Genomic DNA, 23,577 nt, shown 5'->3' with positions numbered 1-23,577 from the left:
AGTCTAATGACCGGGCTTTTGTTTAATTTCTTCAAATATTTTGAACAATTGGATATTTGTCCATGCTTACTCTTCATATTTTACGAAATGGATAGTTGTAATATATTGTATTTGCTAATTTTAAAGAGATGAGGTTTTGATGACGTCGCATGGTGACGTTTTCGTACATTTTGTTTTTTCAGTAAACAGTCCATCTGTTGATAAATACTGTAAACGTTTTGTGTATATCTAAATATGTTTACCTATGTTGGGAGACGTGCATAGTATCAAATCATAAAAATACAAATTGTTTAGTCTCTAGGAAATCTTGTAAGATTTTTGTTGCTATTTTTTTCTAAATAGGTGCAATTTGGGTACTAGGTGCAATTTGGGTACCCTTACGTTATGCCGATAAAATGTACACTTAGTTCGTATGGTTTAGACAATAAAAACATCATATAATGTATTATATGCGATATCTTATGTATTATATGCGATAGCTTATGTATTATATGCGATATCTTAAAGTTAGAATAAATGGTACAACGGCTTGCCGTTGTTTTGTATTTATTCTTATGTTCTGACATTGCATCATTATCACGGATTATATTGAGGGTTGGTGCCTTTAAACATGTTTAATTCTCGCATTCTGTATGCGTTGGTCAAAGTCAGTTTAATTCAGTTATTACCACTGCATTACCACTCCAAGTCAATACCAGACCATGAACCAACAATTACCACTGCAATCATGACCACCCAAGTCAGTATAAGACCATGATCCAACAATTACCACTCCAATACCATCCGCGTCAGTACCAGACCATAAACAAAGAATCATCATTACAATGGCATTCAAGTCAGTACCAGACCATGAACCAGCAATGTCATCCAATTTAGTACCAGTGATATTCACCACACACTAGTCCCCATCCGTAAAGTAAAAATAACAGACCCCGCTTCTCCAATATAGTTACGAGGTAACAGACAACAGAACAATCATGGCTATATCAAACCGTTCCATCAACAACTCAGATCGTTTTGATTGTCACAAAACTCAGTATCACAGCAAACCCAATCACCCAAACAATCAACTCATAACTCAATGATCACATACTCAACATAACATATGTAAGGGTTTAGACCCGAAGGAACAGCAGTTTTTATTGTCAGCAAGACAGGGATGTGCTACTGTACATGTATTACTGAATGCGCAGTATCCAAACCTTTGACTCGCGGCATTGCAAGAAGAGGCCACTAACTTCTATTTTCCTGTAAAGATGCATGTAACAATATCAAACACAAGAATATCACAAACAAGAAGAAAGTCGATCAAGTATTGCAAACCTTGTTCAAGTATTACATTGTAAAAACAACGAAAGCCTCAATTAGGTGTTCGGAAAACAAGTGGATAATAATGTGAACCGTTGTGTGTAAATATCTCTGAGTTGAAACCTTTCCTTGTTGACTACTTGTTTATCATCATCACAATAGTGACTGCTTCAGTACTGACATGATTTGAAACAACTTTCTTTTTTAATTTTCCGTTTATATATAAATTCAAATATTAATAGGAAACGGACTTTCAGGGGGGGGGGTCCAATTCCTTCAAAGTAAACCAGAGATGAATTGAACATTTATTTCTATGTCATTTAACTCTCCATGTGTTGCCAGTTCGGCATCGGAAGACATTTTTGTTCGCAGACAATAACTTGAGTATATAAGCACATGGTGCATTCTCACTAAAGGATGTTTGGGATTGTTTTAAATGGTTTTGTCAAACCGGTTTTACAACAAGAGCCAATGAAGTTCAGTTTTCCTGGTTCGTAGAATTTTTTTTTTTCGCATTCAATAAATGTAGGATAAGTGTCGTCGTTGTTTGGTTCCTTAATATGCTTAATCTAATTGGGTATTTACTATTTGAATTGATGTCATATTAAGGTTCAAATTTCAATTAATTTCATCAAAAATTCAATTGTGATGTTCTTTAATATGCTAAATCTATTGATGTATGTAGTTTTTTTTATATTTTGGGGCTTGTTTTCAAATTGGCCCTCATTAAGGTCCAAAGGGTTACGAATAAAACTTTATTTGATTCCATCGAAAAATTCATTATTGGTGTTATGTTTTTCGATTTTGGACTTGGTTTTCAAATGGTCTTGATCGGGGTCCAAAATCAAACTTTGTTTGATGTTATGAAAGAATAAATCATAATTGTTCTTTAATGTGTGCAATTTAACAGTGATTTAACTTTTTGATTTAAGGCGCGTCTGGCATATATATACTAAATTTAGTCCTGGTAGCTATTATGAATTTATTTCAAACTGGTCTACCTTAAGGTCCAAAAGCATCCAAAATTTAAACTTGGTTTGTTTTTAACAAAAAAAATCTTGGGAGTCTATAATATGATGAATCACAGTATACCCCATCTTCTTTTTTTTAAATATATAATTAGTAAGTTTGTTTAGGGCACAGTTTTGAAGTTGAAATTAGGATTCAAAATTCAATTTCGGGTGCATGTAGATTTTAAATTCTTGTCTTGTTATCTTATTTGATCACATTGAGGTTCCTAGTGTCCAACATTAGCTTTTGTTGGATTTCTTCAGAATTTGAATACTTTCATTCTGTGTTAGAAACTTTTGCTTTATTAAATATGTAATATGTGTATTGCATAACTATTAGAAATTTTAAATTGAGTAATTGATTTAAATAGATTATGCGGATTCCAATATATAAATTTTAGTCATAATTGTGTATGAATTCTATTTAAAGATTATTAATATTAACAAGTACGAAATTATTTTTATGGTTGAACATTCTTCATATTATACATCTTTGACTTTGAAATATTTATCTTTGAGCGTTCCTGATGAAGGAAAATTAAAAAAAAACATAATATATACTTAGTGTGTTTTTGTTTTCTATGACACTGGGTCGATGTCTCTTCTGGTGGATTATTAGTTCCCGAGACAGTGTGTCATCAACTTTGACGTGTATGCCTCGATTTAGACCTGGTCTAAAACAATCTTTTCATGAAATGTTCATTTAGAAATAAGATTAAGATACTGAAGTTTTAATTTTCTCAGACAAAGCTGAACTGAGATGGATTTTGCTATCATTTTAAAGTTCCTTTTTTTTCAAAGAACTCTTCTCGTACTGCGGTACTTATAAAGAAATGCCTTTTAGATGAAAACAAATCCAGAAAAGCTCTTACTAGTAATACATAATTATTTTTCGCTTTAGTATGTAGGAAACCATGAAAATGATTCTGATAAAAAAAGAGGGACATTAAAACTAATAAGACATAGAAAACTGATGACAATTAAAATGTGCAAAACGAACCTCATCAAAGCTAGGGTTGATCGAAAGTGCTCTGGAAAGGTGAACAGATCCTGTTCCACATGTGGCACCCGTCGTGTTGCTTATGGCATTAAAAACGCGATAACAAGTCTAATCCGGTATGTCACGTTCGTGAAGAAGGGACGAGATTGTAGTTACGACTTTAGAAACATATTCACTATTATCTGTGAAACGGATATTTTATAAATGTCAAACAACTCGTGACGGCGCCCGTAAAATTTACGAAGGAACGATTTCAACGTCACTCTTGGTTTAATATCTTCCGTGTGAGTAGCAACCCTCTATCAAGGTAATCATGATAGGAAATAGAAGCTCCTTAATATCGTATCAAATTGGTGATAAAGGCTCCGTATGCAGTTGCTGCTGTAATGTATCTAAATAGAAATGGACAGTTTACAATTGGGAAGCTGAAATCATCTCTTTTTCGTAAAGTTTTGTTTTCAACCGACCCTCATTGTCAATTAAAAGATGTTTGTCAATATATGAGGCAGACTTTACATCTGTTGTATCCTATATCTCAAATTCGATTGGATAGATGCGTTCATCATAGTCAGCAAATTTTGAAGTATTAATTAAGCGAACATCATCTAATATCTAAAAGAAAAGTTATAGGATACTGCTCACGTCTTTTCTTGTATGAAGTCAACCTCATGAGAATAAAAGAACAAATCGATAAGAAGAGTTTGTTCCCATGAGTAAGCCGATAGAAGATGAACAATAACTTTATATTGTTAAAAGTGTCTGCGGAAAAAAATTGATCAAACTAAGGTTATGTAAAAGATCGTCTTGTCCTCTTTTCAAAAACAAATTCAGCGGATGATACCACGATCTTGTTGATGGATTTCACAAATATTACACGAAGGTCTTGACGTTTAGATTCTAGGTACTGACGTTATTTATCATCTTTATCACGTGAGCTATAGTCTTCTTTAATTTGTCTTTGTAAAGAGTTTTCAAAGATACCAGTATTATTAAAGTACTACTTTAACTGTTAAGCTTATTTTTCAACTTCGTACTTTGTTTGGCCTTTTTAACCTCTTTTTATTCGAACGTCACTGATGCGTCTTTTGTAGACGAAATGCCTGTCTTGCGCAAATACACAATTTCAATCCTAGTATATATATTAATAATCCCGACATTGTGTTATAATACAATGCTAAATTTTTGTATTATTGTCTTTCGTTTTTACTTATGTGCTTTGTCTATATGTTTTTCTTTGTTGACATATTTGTTTTTTCTTAACGTGATTAATATTAAAACACAATGTTTAATTCTGTGATCATTTATACCTTATATGTCTGTTTGTCAATATAATAGAATTATAGGCGATTGTCATACAAGTGAGATGTTTAAGTAGCTATACACGGTCACCCATGTTCAATTAGCCATTCTCTACATCAGAAAATGCCTGTACAAAGTCAGGAATATGACAGTTGTTAACAAAACATAACTTTACAACAAACGATATGGTTTTAGCTTCACAATTGTGAACTTTTTACATTTCTATGTAGCAATATTCCAGCAGCACCTGCATACGGAGTATATATCTCCCAATTGATACGATATTCCTTGGCTTGTATTTCCAATCATGATTTCCTGGCTGGGAAGCTATTAAACCAAGAGTTCCAATTTGTGAGGTTAATATCCTTCCGTCAATTTTATGGACGCAAACACGATTTGTTTGACCGTTATGGAATATCCGTATAACGTTTCATAACTCCAACCCGACCCATTTCCACGAATGTGAATCTACCGAATCAGACTATTTACCGGATTTATAATAACATAAGCAACACGACTGGTACCACATGTTGTGCAGGATCTGCATACTCTTCCAGAGCACCAGATATCACTTCAGCGTTTAATTGGGTTCGTGTTGTTAAATCTTAGTTTTCTATGTTGTGTTGTGTACTATTATATGTCTGTTTGTCTATTTCCTTTTTTAGCCATGGCGTTGTCAGTTTATTTTCGATCTCTACGAGTTTGACCGTCCCTCTGGTATCTTTCGCCCAATCTTTTGTTATCCATTTGTTTAAGCTTTTGAATTTGTCATTTGGTAGAAAGTTGTGGATACATCTAATAAACCAATGGCAACGTCCATGTTTAAGCAAGAGAAACCCCGAAGAGTAAATCGTTCAAAGCAAAAGAAGAGGTGTACAATAGCATCTTATTTTCAAGATTGTAAGAACGTTTCATTAAATTGTAAAAATGGGGTTTAGGAGAAGTTGTAGATACCAAATTGACTGGTAAAAAAGTAAAAAAAAAACCAATGTCCCGCATTGGTAAGGACAGCACAAAAATAGTCCTTACCAACTGCACAATGATTTGTATGTTAAAAGTCTGCGAAAGCTTATTGAATGATTTAGTATAATTGGTTTTGAAGTAGACTCGGACACAAAAGTGAACAATAGTGTTAACATGGTTAGGATATTACGAAATTCATGCCATTCCTAAGATAACTGAAAAAAAATCTTCAGATGAATAAAATGATATTGGGAGTGATAAAGTTCATTCAAAAGGAGGGACGAATGATACCAAAGGGGCAGTCAAACTAATAGGCCATTCCGTTCTCAAAGATTTACACAACTCTGTCAGACTAATCAGGATCAGTTGGCAAGTACAAATAAAATGCTTCGCTGGGCACACCTTACGACCATGAAGAGTTGGGGCAAGTATGGACACTACATTCAAGCTTGAAACAACTCTGAATTGAGATTTGGATATTTCTTTAACAGAATTAGTAATGTGTTCAGAGACCTGAAAAATTTGAGTTTGAAATTTATCTATTATGGTCCACTATCCAAAATCTCAATATAAGATTAGATTCAGCATATCCAAGTACATCATGAAATTAATTCGTTGATTTGTTAATGGACAAAAGTGTTCGCGTAACAACATAATATATATAAAGAAAACGGACCCCAAAATGTAAAATCTAAAAACACGATTGGATTCAGCAAATCAAAGAACGTCAAGAACTAAATTTTTGAACACACATAGTTTAGTTTTGAATACTTTGGACCTTAATTTGGATGAGTTTGAATACCAAGCCCAGAATCCAAAAATATAAATACCGAATATAAAGAACAAATGAATTAAACTTGTTGATGAAATAGAACAAAGTTTATCTTTTGACCCCAACTTTGACCAACTTGAATACTGTGTCCAAATTAAAAAAAACAACAACTCATAAACACTCTTAGATCTTGCATATCAAAGAACCTAAAGATTGATTTTTAAATCAAACAAAGTTAAATTTTGGGCCCTTTCGACCTTAATATGCACCAATTTGAAAACAAGTATCAAAAAAATATAAATGAAATAAATACTTTGTTTGATTTAGCACTTCAAACTTCAAACTTATGAAATTATAACTTCAAACTTCTGGCGTATGAAATTATGATCCTGGTCAATCTAATAACGCAAAAATCAAAACTTTAAATTAAACCTCATCGCAAGAAAATGTTCAAGAAATCAAGAAATAAGCAATGTATACAAAGTATTACAAAAGTATTTTTCCAAAATCTTTAGGATCATTACACCTAAAATCAACCCAAACTTTGCTTTTATGATATAAACCTTGCGGCACAAGTAAATCAATCCAAAAACTTATATTTAAGGTAGCACAATACAAAGATTTTATAACTCCAACTCCCAAGTTTTAAAATGCTGTAACTTTCTTAATAATGCTTGAAAATTTATAAAAGTGGTAGTTTTGGATAGCTAACAGATTACTCTTTCAAATTAATGCAATGTTAGTATTATGCAACAATTATGTTACCAATTTTAATGTAAACTGTGTCTTAAATATTTTTCACCAAATTTCCGCTTTCAAATGAAATTAGCTTCTTCATCATAGGTATCCCTAGAGGGTTGATTTTATCATATGTTGTTCTTATGGCCATTATCTACAAAAGGATGTCTCAGATTTCAGATAGAATGTATGGATCAAATTTTACACCTAATTAAACATTATCCTCTTTTATGTGGTTAGAGATTTTTGAGAGAATGGAATACCATAGAGACACCCTTTTGAAGCCCATGATGTGTTGATTAAGATTTCCTTAAAATTTTCTGTATAGTTAAAGAGATGAAAGAGCTAAATTCATTCAAGTGAACTTGCCCAGATTTTGCCACTAATTACATAATAATTGATTGCATAATGATTGCATAATAAAAATATTGCATTCAATTAAAAGATTAATCTTTTATCTATCTATATATACCTCTTTTGTTATTTTCTATGCATTCATAAGAAAGTTACAGCATTTCAAAGGTTAGTGATTGGAAGTAAAAAAATCTTTGTATTGTGCTACCTTAAGTAATTGTCCAGAAACTAGAAAGTCTCATTTTGTTTTGGTTCTTAAAACTATATTAAACGTTTTCAGTCATGACTCATACATTAAATCGCAACTTTCCTTTTGAAGTATGGAACCTTGTGGTGAATTTCACAGGGAACTTTACTCCTATACAAAAGTTATTTTCCTGCAACATGAGAATTCATGTTGTTGGCTCATGTCTGGCCCGAAATACTAAACAGCTAGGACAATAACATCCCTAATAAATCCCGACCTTTCTATTGTGGTATGGAAACCTTGTGCTGAAATCTAATAGAGATCCATACACTTATACGCAAGTTATTGTCTGTTCACCAGAAAAAAATGTTAATGTTCCCTTTTTGACCTTAATTACAAAACTGCTACTACATAACCATATACTAAACCTTTCATTCAGATCCACACACTGATACTTAAGTTATTTTCTACGAACTAATTTATTGTCTATGAACCAGTAAAAATTTCTGTTTTTGGACCCTTTTTGACCCACAATAACAATACGGCGACAATACAAAAAAGAAATTTGCGGTCGTATAAAAAAACACTTAGTGTTATCAAACTAGAGTTGATTCATTGGCACCAATACCACATCTTCTTATATTTATATACATGTATGAATATTTTTCAAATATTTTTCTTTCATTTGTTACAAACTAATATCTAACAACTAATCTATTGTTGTCAACAACTTTATCTATTGTGATAAAAAATATCATTTGTTAAAATCGAATTATTATCTTAAAAAACCTCTTATAATTGTAAAATAACATAACGTAAGACACAACAGTAAAAATTCACTCACCTACATACTCACTTCAACAGACAAAGGTTATGGAATTTTCAACCATAAAAATAATTTCGTACTTGTTAATATTAACAATCTTTAAATAGAATTCATACACAATTATGACTAAAAATAATATATTGGAATCCGCATAATCTATTTAAATCAATTACTCAATTTAAACTTTCTAATAGTTATGCAATACACATATTACATATTTAATAGAGCAAAAGTTTCTAACACAGAATGAAAGTATTCAAATTCTGAAGAAATCCAACAAAAGCTAATGTTGGACACTAGGAACCTCAATGTGAACAAATAAGATAACAAGACAAAAATCTAAAATCTACATGCACCCGAAATTGAATTTTGAATCCTAATTTCAACCAACTTTAAAACTGTGCCCTAAACAAATTAACTAATTATATTTAAAAAAAGAAGATGGGGTATACTGTAATTCATCATATTATAGACTTCCAAGATTTTTTTTGTTAAAAACAAACCAAGTTAAAATTTTGGATGCTTTTGGACCTTAAGGTAGACCAGTTTGAAATAAATTCATAATAGATACCAGGACTAAATTTAGTATATATATGCCAGACGCGCCTTAAATCAAAAAGTTAAATCACTGTTAAATTGCACATATTAAAGAACAATTATGGTTTATTCTTTCATAACATCAAACAAAGTTTGATTTTGGACCCCGATCAAGACCATTTGAAAACCAAGTCCAAAATCGAAAAACATAACAGCAATAATTAATTTTTCGATGGAATCAAATAAAGTTTTATTCGTAACCCTTTGGACCTGAATGAGGACCAATTTGAAAACAAGCCCCAAAATATAAAAAAAAAAACTACATACATCAATAGATTTAGCATATTAAAGAACATCACAATTGAATTTTTGATGAAATTAATTGAAATTTGAACCTTAATATGACATCAATTCAAATAGTAAATACCCAATTAGATTAAGCATATTAAGGAACCCCAAGAATTCAAGTCTTTGAATTAAACACAATTTGAAATTGCTATATATGGACTGATACTCAAGTTATTGTTTTTAAAACCAGACAAACAATTATGTTGTACCCTTTCTTGCCACTAATTACCAAACAACTACGACACTTATCCTACATTTATTGAATGCGAAAAAACAATTTTCTACAAACCAGGAAAACTGAACTTTATTGGCTCTTGTTGTAAAACCGGTTGAACAAAACCATTCAAAAACAATCCCAAACATCCTTTAGTGAGAATGAACCATGTGCTTATATACTCAAGTTATTGTCTGCGAACCAAAATGTCTTCCGATGCCGACACAGACATCACCATAACGTAATACGAGCGCAGATTTTGTTTGCAGTCGTATACAAACAAAAGGACAAAATAACGAATGAATAGACCGGATTCCCTGAATCACTATATAGCACTGTTTAAAGAATCAGCGTATACTAAATTAACTCTACCAGAATTTATTACATATTTTGGCAGACAAATTTAATCACAAATGGTGCAAGCAGACGAAGACATTCTTATAACAAATTGTTTCTTCTGATTCATGTTTGAATGAAAGAAAAGCTTAGTCATATATCAAACTTGATCTTTGGATATCCTTCACAAAGTCGGCATGTGTTACGTGAACTTCGTCCCAGAAATGATGTTGTTTAACTCTTGTTAACCATGCTTCCACTTTCGGCCACATTTTGTAATTAAAATTTGTCCATTCTAAGAGCACTAACACAGTTGCTACAGAAGTATCAGCAATAGTTGTCCTTGGTCCTGTTAGATATTTATTATTCATCAGATACCGATTTTCAATAACTTCCAGAAGTTTTGTCACTTGACGAAGTCCATGTTCAATTAAACACTCATTTGACTCAGTTGTTTTGAGACTGTAGTAGTCCAAAAATTGTGGGTAAATGTAAGAATAACCAATTACCCTGAAAATAAAACATTTTAGATATTTATAGACAATAACTGTTTAGTGTCTTTAAATATCAGCTGTATTTGTACGAGGCTAGGAAACAAGGTGTATGCGAGCTTTTAGCGAGCTACTACACCTGTTTCGAGCCGAGTACAAATACAGCTGATATTTAAAGACACTAAACAGTTATTGTCTTTATACTGCAATTAATTCTGTAAATTGTTTGTGTTTTGAAAAACACAAAAACTTACATATTAAGCATTTATTTTCGATTTGTAATCCCTTGAGGCCCGCGTAGTAATATCAAAATCACACATTACGCTAAAGATGGATTCGCAAAAAAAGAATCTCGAATCTGTAGGGCTGTATCTGTATAGTAGGACACCCAATTGCAGGATAAAATGCAATGTGTTTTGTACTTTTAGAAGCAGCTATTGTTAAAAAACAATATAAACATATTAAGCAACAACAACAAAAAACCAAAATTAACAATATTTCGTTTAAGGTGTATGTTTTGTTCATCATAGATACCATGCATAAACTTTTGAAAGCCCGATCGATGCGCGTTTCTTAGATACAAAAGACTTATCAGTGACGCTCGAATAAAAAGGTTAAAAAGGCATTATTACAGAAAGGCAATGCAAATTAGTTTAAAAAAGACAAGACAATTCAGTGGTCGAATGAAAACATGAAGTTGCACGTGTTGTCATTATAAGCGTACTGGAGAAAAGTGTGACCAAAATATCAAGTTCGTTTAACCTATTGAAAAATATAAGATATCGGTATATATGAAGAAGCCGTTCCTTTGGTTCATGCTCAGTTCGGACTTAAGCTGGGTATTCACAACATTCTCTAGAATATTAATGGCTACATCTTTAAATTTTGTTTTAATGACTAAAAGGAAAATGAACAAATAGTTTACAAATATACCTGTGTACTTCACTAAAGCACCAACTAATGACTGATTCAGATAACATTTGCTGCTGAAGACTTAATCCATATCCGGCATAATTTGTATACTTCATCGCTAGGTACCGCAAAATAGCTTGTCTGTAAAATACAATTCAGAAATGTACAAAAGGAAAAACATCAAAGTTTCTTTATTAATATGTACTGTGAACTTTTCTCCACTAATTTTACAAAGGCTCAAGGTTGTTAGGTACCGTGGATTCATTTATTTTCGTGGGTTATGTTTTCGACCTTTTTGTTGGTTACTCTAAAACGTTTTATATCTATGTTCTCGAGCAAACCAAATGAAACAGTTTCTGTAGTAGGGCTAATTTTTCTGAGATTTATTTCAGGTCTAGACCTACAATCAATAGTCAAATGCATAGTAAGTTATAGTGTGTATAGCCTTTCCGATACAAATTATTTAGTTTTTGTTAACGTCATTCAATGCACATCGGAAAAAACCCTCATAAGACTCCCGTATAGCAGTTATGTAAAATATACCGTGTCACCATGGCTTATTCATACATACTAGAAAAGAAAATGCTCTAGACTACTGCAAATTATAAGCGCCAATCTAGAGAACGCAATGACCAGGATTATAAATCATAAAACAAAAAGTCATGACCTTTTCCATTGTTATAATAAATGGAAAAGACCTGTAATTGCTGTTTTAACTGGTGCAAAAAATTCAAAGAGTGAGGGCATATTTTTTACTTATGTATATATATAGATATATATAAAAATAACATTTAACGGTATGTGTATATCTCGTTGATAAAATTGATGGTCATACAAGTGAGAAGTTTAGCTAGCTATAAAACCAGGTTCAATCCACCATTTTCTACATTAGAAAATGCCTGTACCAAGTCAGGAATATGACAGTTGTTATCCATTCGTTTGATGTGTTTGGACTTTTGATTTTGCCTTTTGATTTTTGATTTTCCTTTTCGAATTTTCCTCGGAGTTCGGTATTTTTGTGTTTTTACTTTTTTCGAAAACTTGGGTCTCTTCAGTGATGCACAATGACAACAGATATTTCAATGAAAACTTTATAAAAAGTGCTTAATGTGTGAAAAACTAGAGAAGATTTATTCCTTGGTTCTAAACAGTTGAGAAGTACATATGATAAGATTGAATGTTAGAAAATATATTTCTGAGAAATTAAACTAAGTTTATTGAGTTTTTTGTTGTTGTTGATAAAATTGATACCCTTCAAAAACAACGATGTCTCCATCTACTAGTAAAGGAACTTCTTGATGAGAATGACTTTTGAACACTTCGGGTATCTTCGTAGAATGCTTTGAGAAGTCTACATCATGTAAAATGTGTGGAATTTCGTGCTGAAAACAACAGAACACAAAGATAACAACGGTATGTAATTATGAAAAGCGAAAAACAAAAGATTATAAAAATATATAACTAGATCACGAATATATTTCCCCAACTACGCATACTTTTTTGCATTGGCTTGTGACAATTAATAAAAATACAGATTGTCACAGACATTGAAAAGTCCCTTCTTTTTTTGCTCTGACTCGTACTGCTCAATCTTAAGATTTCTTTGAAGTGTTTTATGAACTATTGTGATTTTCGTTTTCCCCTTTCAATAAGAAAAGACTTACATATTATTTTCTACTTTAGACTTTTCTCCCTTAAGTATAGTCTTCCTTTCTTTTAATATATAATACACCAATGAGATACACCAGTCATTAAATGTTATGGAATGCGCTGAAAAATCTTGGTTAATTTTATTACTATAAAAAGATAATCGGAAGATACCAAAAACGTGTTGGTAAATAATCCATAAAAACTTCACAATACCACATGATGGTCTTGGAGTCTAGATATTAGGTTCTAACATTGTTTATCGTCTAAATTACGTGTCATTAGATTTTCTATTTGCCTCTGTAAATGATCAACCTTTACTGTTGAATAAATTTTGGTAATATTCGCTTGGCGTGCCTGGGTATATATGCCTCCCGCCAATGTGTTGTTGTGCGGTGGTAATTTTTTGTTTTTTTATTCCGGTCTTTCATTTTATTGTTGTTGACATTCTTGTTTGTTTTTATAGTGACTATACTTATAACACAATGTTGACTGCTGTGACTGTTTCTTTGAGATTTTTATCTATTATGTATATTTGATTTGTTAGCACATTGGTGTCAATATAATGGAATTCTCCGATTTATATTTTTATTGGATTTCGGTATTTTTGAACGATTAAAAGCGAATATCATTAAGTGAAAACTCATCCAAGATACCTGGCTAATAAATTAGTACATCATACGCGCATTTCGTCTACATAAGTCTTATCAGTGGCGGACAAATCAAAACGATGCAATGCAAATCAGAAATCAGATAAAATACAAATCTACAGAGCCGAAAAGTCATCAAAAGTAAAATCACAAAAATACTGAACTTAAAGGAAAATCAATTCGGAAAGTCCATAATCACATGGCAAAATCAAAAAACAAAACGTATTAAAAACGAATGGACAAGAACTGTCATATTCCTGACTTGGTATAGGCATTTAAAATGTAGAAAATGGTGGATTAAACCTGGTTCTATAGCGCCAACCCTCTCACTTTAATGAATCTTTACGAATCATTTATATTATGTTGATAGTCCTAGGTATAAAGCTTTATTACAACTGTCACATAAATTTAACAAACCAAGAAAACTAAACATTAACCTTTGAACCATGAAAATGAGGTCAAGGTCAGATGAAACATGCCAGGAAGACATGTACAGCTAACAATTTTCCATACAACAAATATAGTTGACCTATTGCTTATAGTTTAAGAAAAACAGACTAAAACACAAAAACTTAACACAAAGCAATGAACCGTGAAAATGAGGTCAAGGTCAAATAAAACCTGCGCAACTGACATATAGATCATAAAATATTTCCATACACCAAATAAAGTTGACATATTGCATATAGTAATAGAAAAAAAGACCAAAACTCAAAAACTTAACTTTGACCACTGAACCATGAATATAAGGTCAAGGTCATATGACACCTGTCAGCTAGACATTAACACCTTACAATCATTCCATACCCCAAATATAGTAGACCTATTGCATACAGTATAAGGAAAACAGACCAAAACACAAAAACTTAACTATAACCACTGAACCATGAAAATGAGGTCAAGGTCAGATGACACCTGCCAGTTGGACATGTACACCTTACAGTCCTTCCATACACCCAATATACTACACCTATTGCTTATAGTATCTGAGATATGGACTTGACCACGAAAACTTAACCTTGTTCACTGATCCATGAAATGAGGTCGAGGTCAAGTGAAAACTGTCTGACGGGCACGAGGACCTTGCAAGATACGCACATACCAAATATAGTTATCCTATTACTTATAATAAGAGAGAATTTAACATTACAAAAAATCTTAACTTTTTTTTTCAAGTAGTCACTGAACCATGAAAATGAGGTCAAGGACATTGGACATGTGACTGACAGAAACTTCGTAACATGAGGCATCCACATACAAAGTATGAAGCATCCAGGTCTTCCACCTTCTAAAATATAAAGCTTTTAAGAAGTGAGCTAACACCGCCGCCGCCGCCGCCGGATCACTATCCCTATGTCGAGCTTTCTGCGACAAAAGTCGCAGGCTCGACAAAAACGAAAGGACAACAACTATCGTATTCCTGACTTGGAACAGGCATTTTTAAATGTAGAAAATAGTGGATTAAACCTGGTTTTATAGCGCTAAATCTCTCACTTTGTATGACAGTCTCATCAAATTCTGTTATATTTACAACGATGCGTGAACGAAACAGACATAATAAATAAAATAGTCAAAATATGGGTACATCAGTCATCCCCGTGTTACAATGGTATGTGATCAAGAAAATATATACAAGTATTGAATACATATTCAAACGTTATTAACAATTCCGAAAAATTCATCATATAAAATATCTTTATTTCTTATTGAATTACTTTTCCAGTATTACTTAAGATTTTTACTACAGTATATTTACAAAACCGACATAAAGTTCCCCAAGACGTTTATGATTGAATTATTTATATGAATTGAAATACCATCTGTAAAGAAATATCTTATCATACAATTTATCCGTTTGTAATTCTATAACTAGTTAATTTTTCTGCAGCCTATTTATGATAGAATTATAAAACCTGTATAATTTTAGATGAACTCTTTTTAACCTATGGATTTCTTGTGAAGTTATCAGTACAATAGGGACTTTAATTTTAAGTGTTCCAAAAAAGTGCCAGCATGCGTTCCCTAGATGAAAATAAAATCTTAAAAAGATCGATAATAAAAAGATATTTATGCACTTTAATTGGCATTTTTTTTTCTATTTTAATTCAAATCGCTGCAGTTTAAAACTGCATACAAAAGGAAAATATGATTTGAGTATAAACGATGTTTAATATATAAATTTTTAATTTAACAAAATGGATGAATATTATCTCTTGCGAAATGCACAACAGCGTATGGCGGCCCTTTAGTTACAAGTGACTACAGAGATTACCAAGACGTTGTGGTGTAAGTGAATATCTGATGTAACCCTTTGAAAGATATGATTTTTTTTAAAAGGAATATATTGCTATTCTTTATTTGGTTGATCCAGAACTTTTTAAAAGGGGGCACTAACTGCCATAAGACGGGGCCTGCTATAGTCATGCTTCTGTGATTCCTTATATAATCAACTAAATGTTCCCATTAAACGCCCCCCCCCCCCTTTTCCCCCGCTCGATCTGCCAATGGCATTGTTCATTGCAAACGTATTGATCATCAGTTTCATTTTGACATTGATTTTCTGTCTTATAATTATGAAACTTTATATATGATTAGGAAGTGTGTTTTTCCTTCTTCTTACATTTACCCTTGATTGCAATTGAGTAGTTCTCCCTCCTTTTCACAAATTACTCTGTAAATAAAGAACAAGTCTGGTTTTAAATCAAAAGTTATTAACCTAGAATTTTGTTTACTTATATTTTCCAGTTATGTGTGTAGCATAATAGTTTATTGTAAAATTAAATAAGAGATCAAGGTTACAAATAGAGAGTATCTTAAGTAGTTATTTTAACGGATTATTTATGTACTAGTTCTTTATTTATAAATATAATGATGTGTTGATGAATATTCTAGTCTTATGTAAATGGGACTTGAAAATAACTGTTAATTACTATTTTCGGAATACTGGAAATACGATATATTTTAAGTGATTTTCAAGGATGAAATTCATGCGGATATCGGGTATCGACCAAAACAAGGTCCATACTTTAGAATAGTTTAGAATACCTTTAATATCTATCAACTTATTAAAGAGAATTTATTTTCCGCACATAAATCTTTTCTGTTAACGTACACTTGTACTTTGAATTTTAAACATTTGTAACATGGCTTACATTGAAACATAAATATTTTCATATAACATAACAACCAGTGGAGAAGTGAAAGACAGATTGGTAAACATTTAAACATTTAGTGAATACCTATGGAAATTAAGGTAATTAAAATCAAATAGTGAATGAAAAGCCCCAGTACTCTTTGAAATTCAATTTGATTATTTTCCTGAATAAATTGTTCAAACAAAATGCGTACACATAAAGAATGTTTTGGGGTTACACACCCGTTTTGCTCATATATTTAATAGTATGGGAAAATTATTTTCAATTAACATCACACATAAACGAGTTTGAGAGTTATCTTTTATTACATGTGTCAAATATATTTCCAAAATAATAAAACTTTAAGAAACAATCGGACACTCTATATAAGTGTAATATATATGAATATCCATCTTCGCTAGCCAAGGGTTACGATTCAGTCCCTTCTCTCCAGTCAAATTTGATTACACAAGTATATTTGCCGCTAAAAACTTAACACATAATTATCGATCAATTTTCCTGACTTTATTCGGAAACTTCAAGAGCAGATAGAAAAGAAGATAGCAGTATCCTTTAACTTCATTTTACGATATATAGATGATGTTCTATCACTAAATAACTTTACAGTTGATGACTATGTTGAACGCAATTATCCGAACCAACTTCAGATAAAGGATACAACAGATACAGTTAAGTCTGCCTCATATTTTGACCAACCACTAAACATTAACTAGGATAATGAGGTTCGATTGAAAAAAAGAAATAAAAATACGACAAAAGAGATAATTGCATCTTCACAATTGTGAACTTTCCATATCTATGTAGCGACATTGCAGCACCATGTACAAACGGAGTATATATCATCCAGTTGATACGATATCCCAGGGTTTGTTTTTTGTCCATAGATTTACGAGTTTTGAACAGCGGTATACTACTGTTGCCTATATTTGTATTTCGTAATACGATTTCATGCTCACAAGGAATCTTTTAGAGCAAGAGTTACAAGTGCCGAGGTTGAAATTATCCCTTCGTAACTTTTACTTCATATCCAGTTGGTTGATCCTTATGAAATATCTGTTTCACTGTTGGCGACGGATTTGTTCCAATTGTCGCCACTGCAATCCCGTCCCCTTTTCACGAATATAGTTGATGTGTTTCCCTCGATATAAGTTTGTAACCCGGATTTATTTTCTCCTAATCGATTTGTGACTTTCGAACAGCGGTATACTACTGTTGCCTTTATATATGACCTACTTAAATAAATTATTTCCGTTCAGCCTGAAACATGTAGGTAAAAGGGTAAATAATAGTATTATCGGAGGATAGTTGTCACATGTTCTTGTTCACTAGCTGAATTTTTGTGATTAAGTAAATTATTAAACATTAATTCATACCGCTTTCTATTCAATCTTACATAATCTGAGCAACAGTAGTTACCGATATTCAAATCAAATTAGCCGATTAAGAAGACCGACCAAGGGAACCCACATAAACTGAAGCAAAAATTACAGTTGTGAAACCAGGTGGGAACTCTTCAAAATGCAAGTTAATTATTCGTTGGTTTTAATCCTTTTTAGCAATAATTATTCCGCATTATAATTAAGTATATTTGATTTTGAAATATTTTGCCTCTGAGCCTTCCTGGTGATCACTAACCCATATACTCTATTTGAAAGAAATACAATTTGTGTTTATGACTGATTTGACAATTCATTTAGAAAAAGAAATGTATACTATTAAACATTTTGTTTGACCTTTTAATTTAATTAAAGTTAAAATTCAAATATATAGTATATTCCTTTAAGCATATGATAAAAAGTAAATAATTTAGTTTCTTTGGTTGATTCCCTTTAAAGAAGAAACATGTTTAATTGATATGTGATAAGTAGATAGGTAAATATCAAAAATTATATTCTTTTGATGTGCACTGCGTCACGAAATGCCAAAGTTCTGCCTGAGAATAATACTAAATGTTGAATTTAAACCGATGTTGTGTGTTTATGTCTTTCAAAACCAAAAAGGTTTAAGGAAGACAAATACTTAATATGGGTTTAGCTTTGATATTTTTTATTTATGCTCTTTAAATTCGGAAATTTATAGGTAGAATACAAATAATTTTTCCATTCGGGATTATGGATGTTTTTAAACTTTGCGTCTGTCATTTATATTTTGTGCATTTCCATTTTATAAAATATACTGATATACTTAGGGTGAATTTCAGTTAGCAGTGAAATACAGATATAAAAAAAGAAGATGTGGTATGATTATCAATGAGACAACTCTTCAAAAGAGACCAAAATAACACAGAAATTCACAAATATAGGTCATCGTACGGCCTTCAACAATGAGCAAAGCTCATACTGCATAGATAATTGCTTTCTTTCCTTTTTGTTTTAGTGAACACATTACATGGTGACAACCATAACATATATCCTTAAATATATTTCGTATTGACATAAAATGTTCTGCTCTTTTTTAAACAAGTTTGCACTAAGCAACTCGTACTTTAAATCATATATTTATCATTACAGTTATTTGATCAAGATGGTTATATAAGAATGTCATATTGCATAATATCTATTACTTATCAGGAACATAAGTTTTTTTTCTATACATGAAAAATCATATTGAATTACAGAATTTAATTTGTTTAAACTTAACATCAACCTTTTTTTTGCTTTTATTTTATTCATTCAATCATCATAAAAATAGACAAGACAGGAATAGAAAATAATTTACAAAAGTATGGTTTATTTATTAAAAGAATATTTACATATATAGTTTTCGATGTGCCGACAATCATGTAGCAGATAAAGCAACACTGCTCTACATGGTGGTGATATTATGATGCATATGCAAAATATAAATTACTTAATAAGAACATAATAATCTGTACGTAAGACATCATTTCGAATTACAGAATTTAATTTGTTATAACTTCACAAACACTTTCTTTTTCGTTTTTAAAATTTTCATTCCATCATCATGAAAATGAGATACTAGTAGATAGAATTGTAAAATAGGTATACTAAACTATGAATTATTTGTTTAATGAATATAGTTTTCGATGTTCTAACTAACCTGTAAGAGGTATAACCATACTGCTCTACATGGTGGTGATATTCTAATCAGGTATAATTCCATAGGACCTTTGTCATGTTTATGGAATCCATTTATCTTTTTCTCATCAACTCCGTTTTCCATAGTTTTTATTTGAGTAATTTCACATGGTTCTGTCTTACCTGAAATTTAAACTTTAGTATGATACAACCTATATCAATACTACTTGATTTTAGAAAAATAAATTAACGGTTGATTTGAGATCTTTAAAACCACAAGTATTGACTGAAATGCTTATCTTTTTTAACCAACAGGTACATACTTATATGTTTTTTTATGTGTTCATAAAAGATAGGACCTTGGGTATCGTAACACATCTTGGTTTCATTAATTAAGTCAATAATTCGTAATTTTCAAATCTGTGGTAAATAATGTACATAATTATTTAGACGATTTTGTAGATAACCATCATCAAATGTTGTAAACATTTTTGACATCACGCAATATAAGTCGTAAACAATTAATTTTAACTTTTAAAAGGCAGTAAGCCTAAACTAGCCGTAATACAAGCCCTTAAAAATAAAATACATATCAGACACATAGTATCGAAAAATTACAGGTATAGGACGATAGATGCTGCTGTTATGTAACTACAAGAGAATGGTAAGTTTACTATCATTAAACGGAATTTACTCTGATGTAGATGCAATAGCATTTCTGATTCTACTCATATAACTTCAGTATTATTAGAAGTCGTTTTACTGAGTTTATCCCTACCCTTTGTAATTTTCCTTGTGGTTATTATTGTCCAATCTTCATTTGTCTGTGTAAAATCATGTTAACTGTTGTTTGTCAGTTTGAATTATCAAGTTTGTCATAAAAAGTTAACAGCCTTATATACCTTTGTCATATTCGTGCCTCTCTTTATTTGAATCATTTATAATATTTTTCTCTCTTTATATATTTGTCCAGGATCGCAAATTTTGATATGACTATAATCTTATTGTCACTGTTGAATTGGATTATGCTTTAAATTTCAAGTCCACACGAATAATTAATTTTGGCGAATTCTCGAACATAAAGATAACTGACATCGTCAATATATGTTACTGTTGGTTAAGTTGGTTGACCGTTATGGAATAACCGTTTCACAAATGATATCGGATATGTTCTATACGTCGTAACTACAATCCCCTTCCCTTTCATGAATGTGACCTACCGAATTATACTATTTACCGGATTTGTTATCACATAAGCAACACGACGCGTGCCACATGTGGAGCAGGATCTACATACCCTTCTGGAGCACCTGAGATCACCCCTAGTTTTCGGTGGGGTTTGTGTTGTTAATCTTTAGTTTTCTATGTTGTGTCATATGTACTATTGTTTGTCTGTTTGTCTTTTTCATTTTCAGCCATGGCGTTGTCAGTTTGTTTTAGATTTAAGAGTTTGGTTGTCCCTTTGGTATCTTTCGTCTCTCTTTTGTAGGAAATAAGGTTGCTGCATAAAAAAGTATAACGAAAGTACCAAACTCAAAGGTAATTTCAAAAAGTGGAAGTAAACCAAACATTGTCAACCAACGAAGAAAAACTAATGTCATATTTTCCAAGAAAATGGTATTTTAAACTTGGTTTTAAAACTAGATAAACCTCCAATTTGTATGACAATTGATAATAGGTCCGTTATTGACTAAATTGACCCAAACTCACATTTAAAGTTAATATAGCAATAATTGAGATACAGCAACCAAAACTGTTCAAACATAGATCAAAGACATTTTAGTCTTTCTGGAGTTTTGTATAAACTCAGCTTCGTATGAGAATAAGAACAGATATACTAACAGGGATGTGCAATTGAAACCTTATGAAAAAACGGCTCCAGGGATATCAAAATTCTATGAATATACTATGGAACTATTTTTTTCTACCGAAATCATTACTTGTTTTGCTTATTCTTTTTTTTTTATTTTTTGGTGTGGACTGAAATTCCAATTTCTGTATTAACATATATATCAAAATAAAGAGGGTATACAATATCACAAAAGATGTACTATTTTAGCGACCTTTCCGCTATCGAGACACACGACTAAAATCTAATACCGATACATATTCTCACCTCTTTGTGTTTTAACCCGTCTTCTTTTGGTTATAATGAGCTAAATATTATGCAACACAATACTTCAGGCGACGTAAAAAATATACTAACCATATGCTTGTACTGGACAATCATACGAAAACGACTCCTCCAGTTTGTAGTTATTATTCTGATTCGATTTCTTAATCTGACATCGTATTCAGACTTTGTGTATTGCTGTGTTTATTTATTCTATATTGGCGCAATGTATAGGGGATGGTTGATACTCAATAAACATGTTTAACCACGTTGCATTATTGCGACTCCCGAGTCATCAAAAGCCTCAAACCTTTGTTAGTCTTAATTTTTTTTTTAATTAAGTTCATTTACATGTTGCATAGATTAGTGTGACGTTCATTTTTATAGAACGAGTACACATTTGTGCTTAAGGGTCGGATGAAGCCCACCTCCGGTGTCGGTTTTTTTCCGCTCTGACGAGGACCCATTGATGGCATTGGGCTGTTTTCTGTCTTTTGTCCGGTTGTTGTCTGCTTGTCACTTTCCTCATTTCTATTTCCAATTTCATAAACAAATTTGAACATCGGCAAACGAGTGTTTTCATAATCTTTCTTACTAAGTATATACAATATTGCAATTGTGTTACAAATAAAAAAAATGAACTTGTTTACCCTTTGATACAAAATCGACAAAAAAAGTTATTTTCCACACAAATGCGAATCACAGTAACAGATTACATGTTTCAGGTACATGCCTTTCTTTTTGATTGACTGCAATGATTCCAAAAACAAATAGACCGCTTATGATGTCATCAAAACGATAGGCTTTTTGATTGATTACACATTTGCTGAGTTTGTTTGATTAAAAACACATTGCTGAGTTTGTTTGATTGAAATTTCATTAGACAAGCGGTTTACAATTTGTACTAGTTGTGTCAACCTACTGGCCGACTTGTTTTTATACTAATATAACGCATTATTTACAAATTATCTGCAAAGGTCTTGTATTTTTTCTTACGATATATTCAAGATGTTTTGTCACTCAATAAATTAAGACAACAATAGTTAACAGATGTTCAAACTCTCATTTCCTAGAGTCCTGTCGTCTCATATACCCCAGTGAACTTGAGGTTATTGACAGAGCAAGAACTAGAAGGTATGCATCATATCTTGAGGCTTTTTCCTTTATGGACACAAATGAACGAGTGTACTTGATTTTCATATGATGCAAACACCAGATGCTCCGCAGGGCGCAGCTTTATACGACCGCAGAGGTTGAACTCTGGACAGTTGGGGCAAGTATGGACACAACATTCAAGCTGAATCCAGCTCTAAATTTGGATTGCGATTAAATAGTTGACACAGCATAGGTTTCTGACACAGAATGAATGTGTTCTAATAAACTTAAAATTTTTGTTTTCTTTTTGAGCAATTCACTATGCTGTTGAATATTAATCCTCTCAAAAAAATGTTTGAAGAAATTTTCTTTTTATTTATGAATTTTCAAATGAGAAATATTTTTTTCACATCCCCCTTTCCCTTATTCCAAAACTGATCTCAATTCAAATTTCTAATGGAGTTTGCAACAATAACTACTCATTTAAATACATCATAAAATATTAAGATGTAAAGAAAGTGCTTGTTATCACTGAATGGTAAAGATTGTTTTAATTTATCAGTTGGTAGTAAAAAGTGAATATA

At 31.7% G+C, this 23,577-nt stretch overlaps 1 protein-coding gene across 1 annotated transcript; it reads right to left on the bottom strand.

The window, feature by feature from the left end:
• Positions 1–9,914: 9,914 nt before the first annotated feature.
• Positions 9,915–20,048, bottom strand: LOC134698965 (glutathione S-transferase theta-1-like). Its single transcript, XM_063560650.1, has 4 exons — positions 19,808–20,048; positions 12,547–12,677; positions 11,317–11,436; positions 9,915–10,402 (listed from the first exon to the last, which is right to left on the bottom strand). Exons 1-4 carry the CDS (start codon positions 19,928–19,930, stop codon positions 10,042–10,044), a joined length of 735 nt encoding a protein of 244 aa, XP_063416720.1. The 5' UTR covers positions 19,931–20,048; the 3' UTR covers positions 9,915–10,041.
• Positions 20,049–23,577: the final 3,529 nt, after the last annotated feature.

Source organism: Mytilus trossulus, unplaced genomic scaffold (genome assembly GCF_036588685.1).
Source record: "Mytilus trossulus isolate FHL-02 unplaced genomic scaffold, PNRI_Mtr1.1.1.hap1 h1tg000024l__unscaffolded, whole genome shotgun sequence".
In the NCBI taxonomy this organism is placed as follows: domain Eukaryota; kingdom Metazoa; phylum Mollusca; class Bivalvia; order Mytilida; family Mytilidae; genus Mytilus; species Mytilus trossulus.
Note: the sequence above shows the minus strand (reverse complement) of the source record. Positions and strands in the feature narration are given on the sequence as shown.

Coding starts and splice junctions, on each gene's coding strand:
- LOC134698965 (XM_063560650.1), bottom strand. CDS start 19,930: ATGGAAAACGGAGTTGATGAGAAAAAGATAAATGGATTCCATAAACAT. Junction 12,678..19,807: donor TATGGTTATACCTCTTACAG/GTTAGTTAGAAC, acceptor TGTTGTTTTCAG/CACGAAATTCCACACATTTT. Junction 11,437..12,546: donor GACATCGTTGTTTTTGAAGG/GTATCAATTTTA, acceptor TGTATTTTACAG/ACAAGCTATTTTGCGGTACC.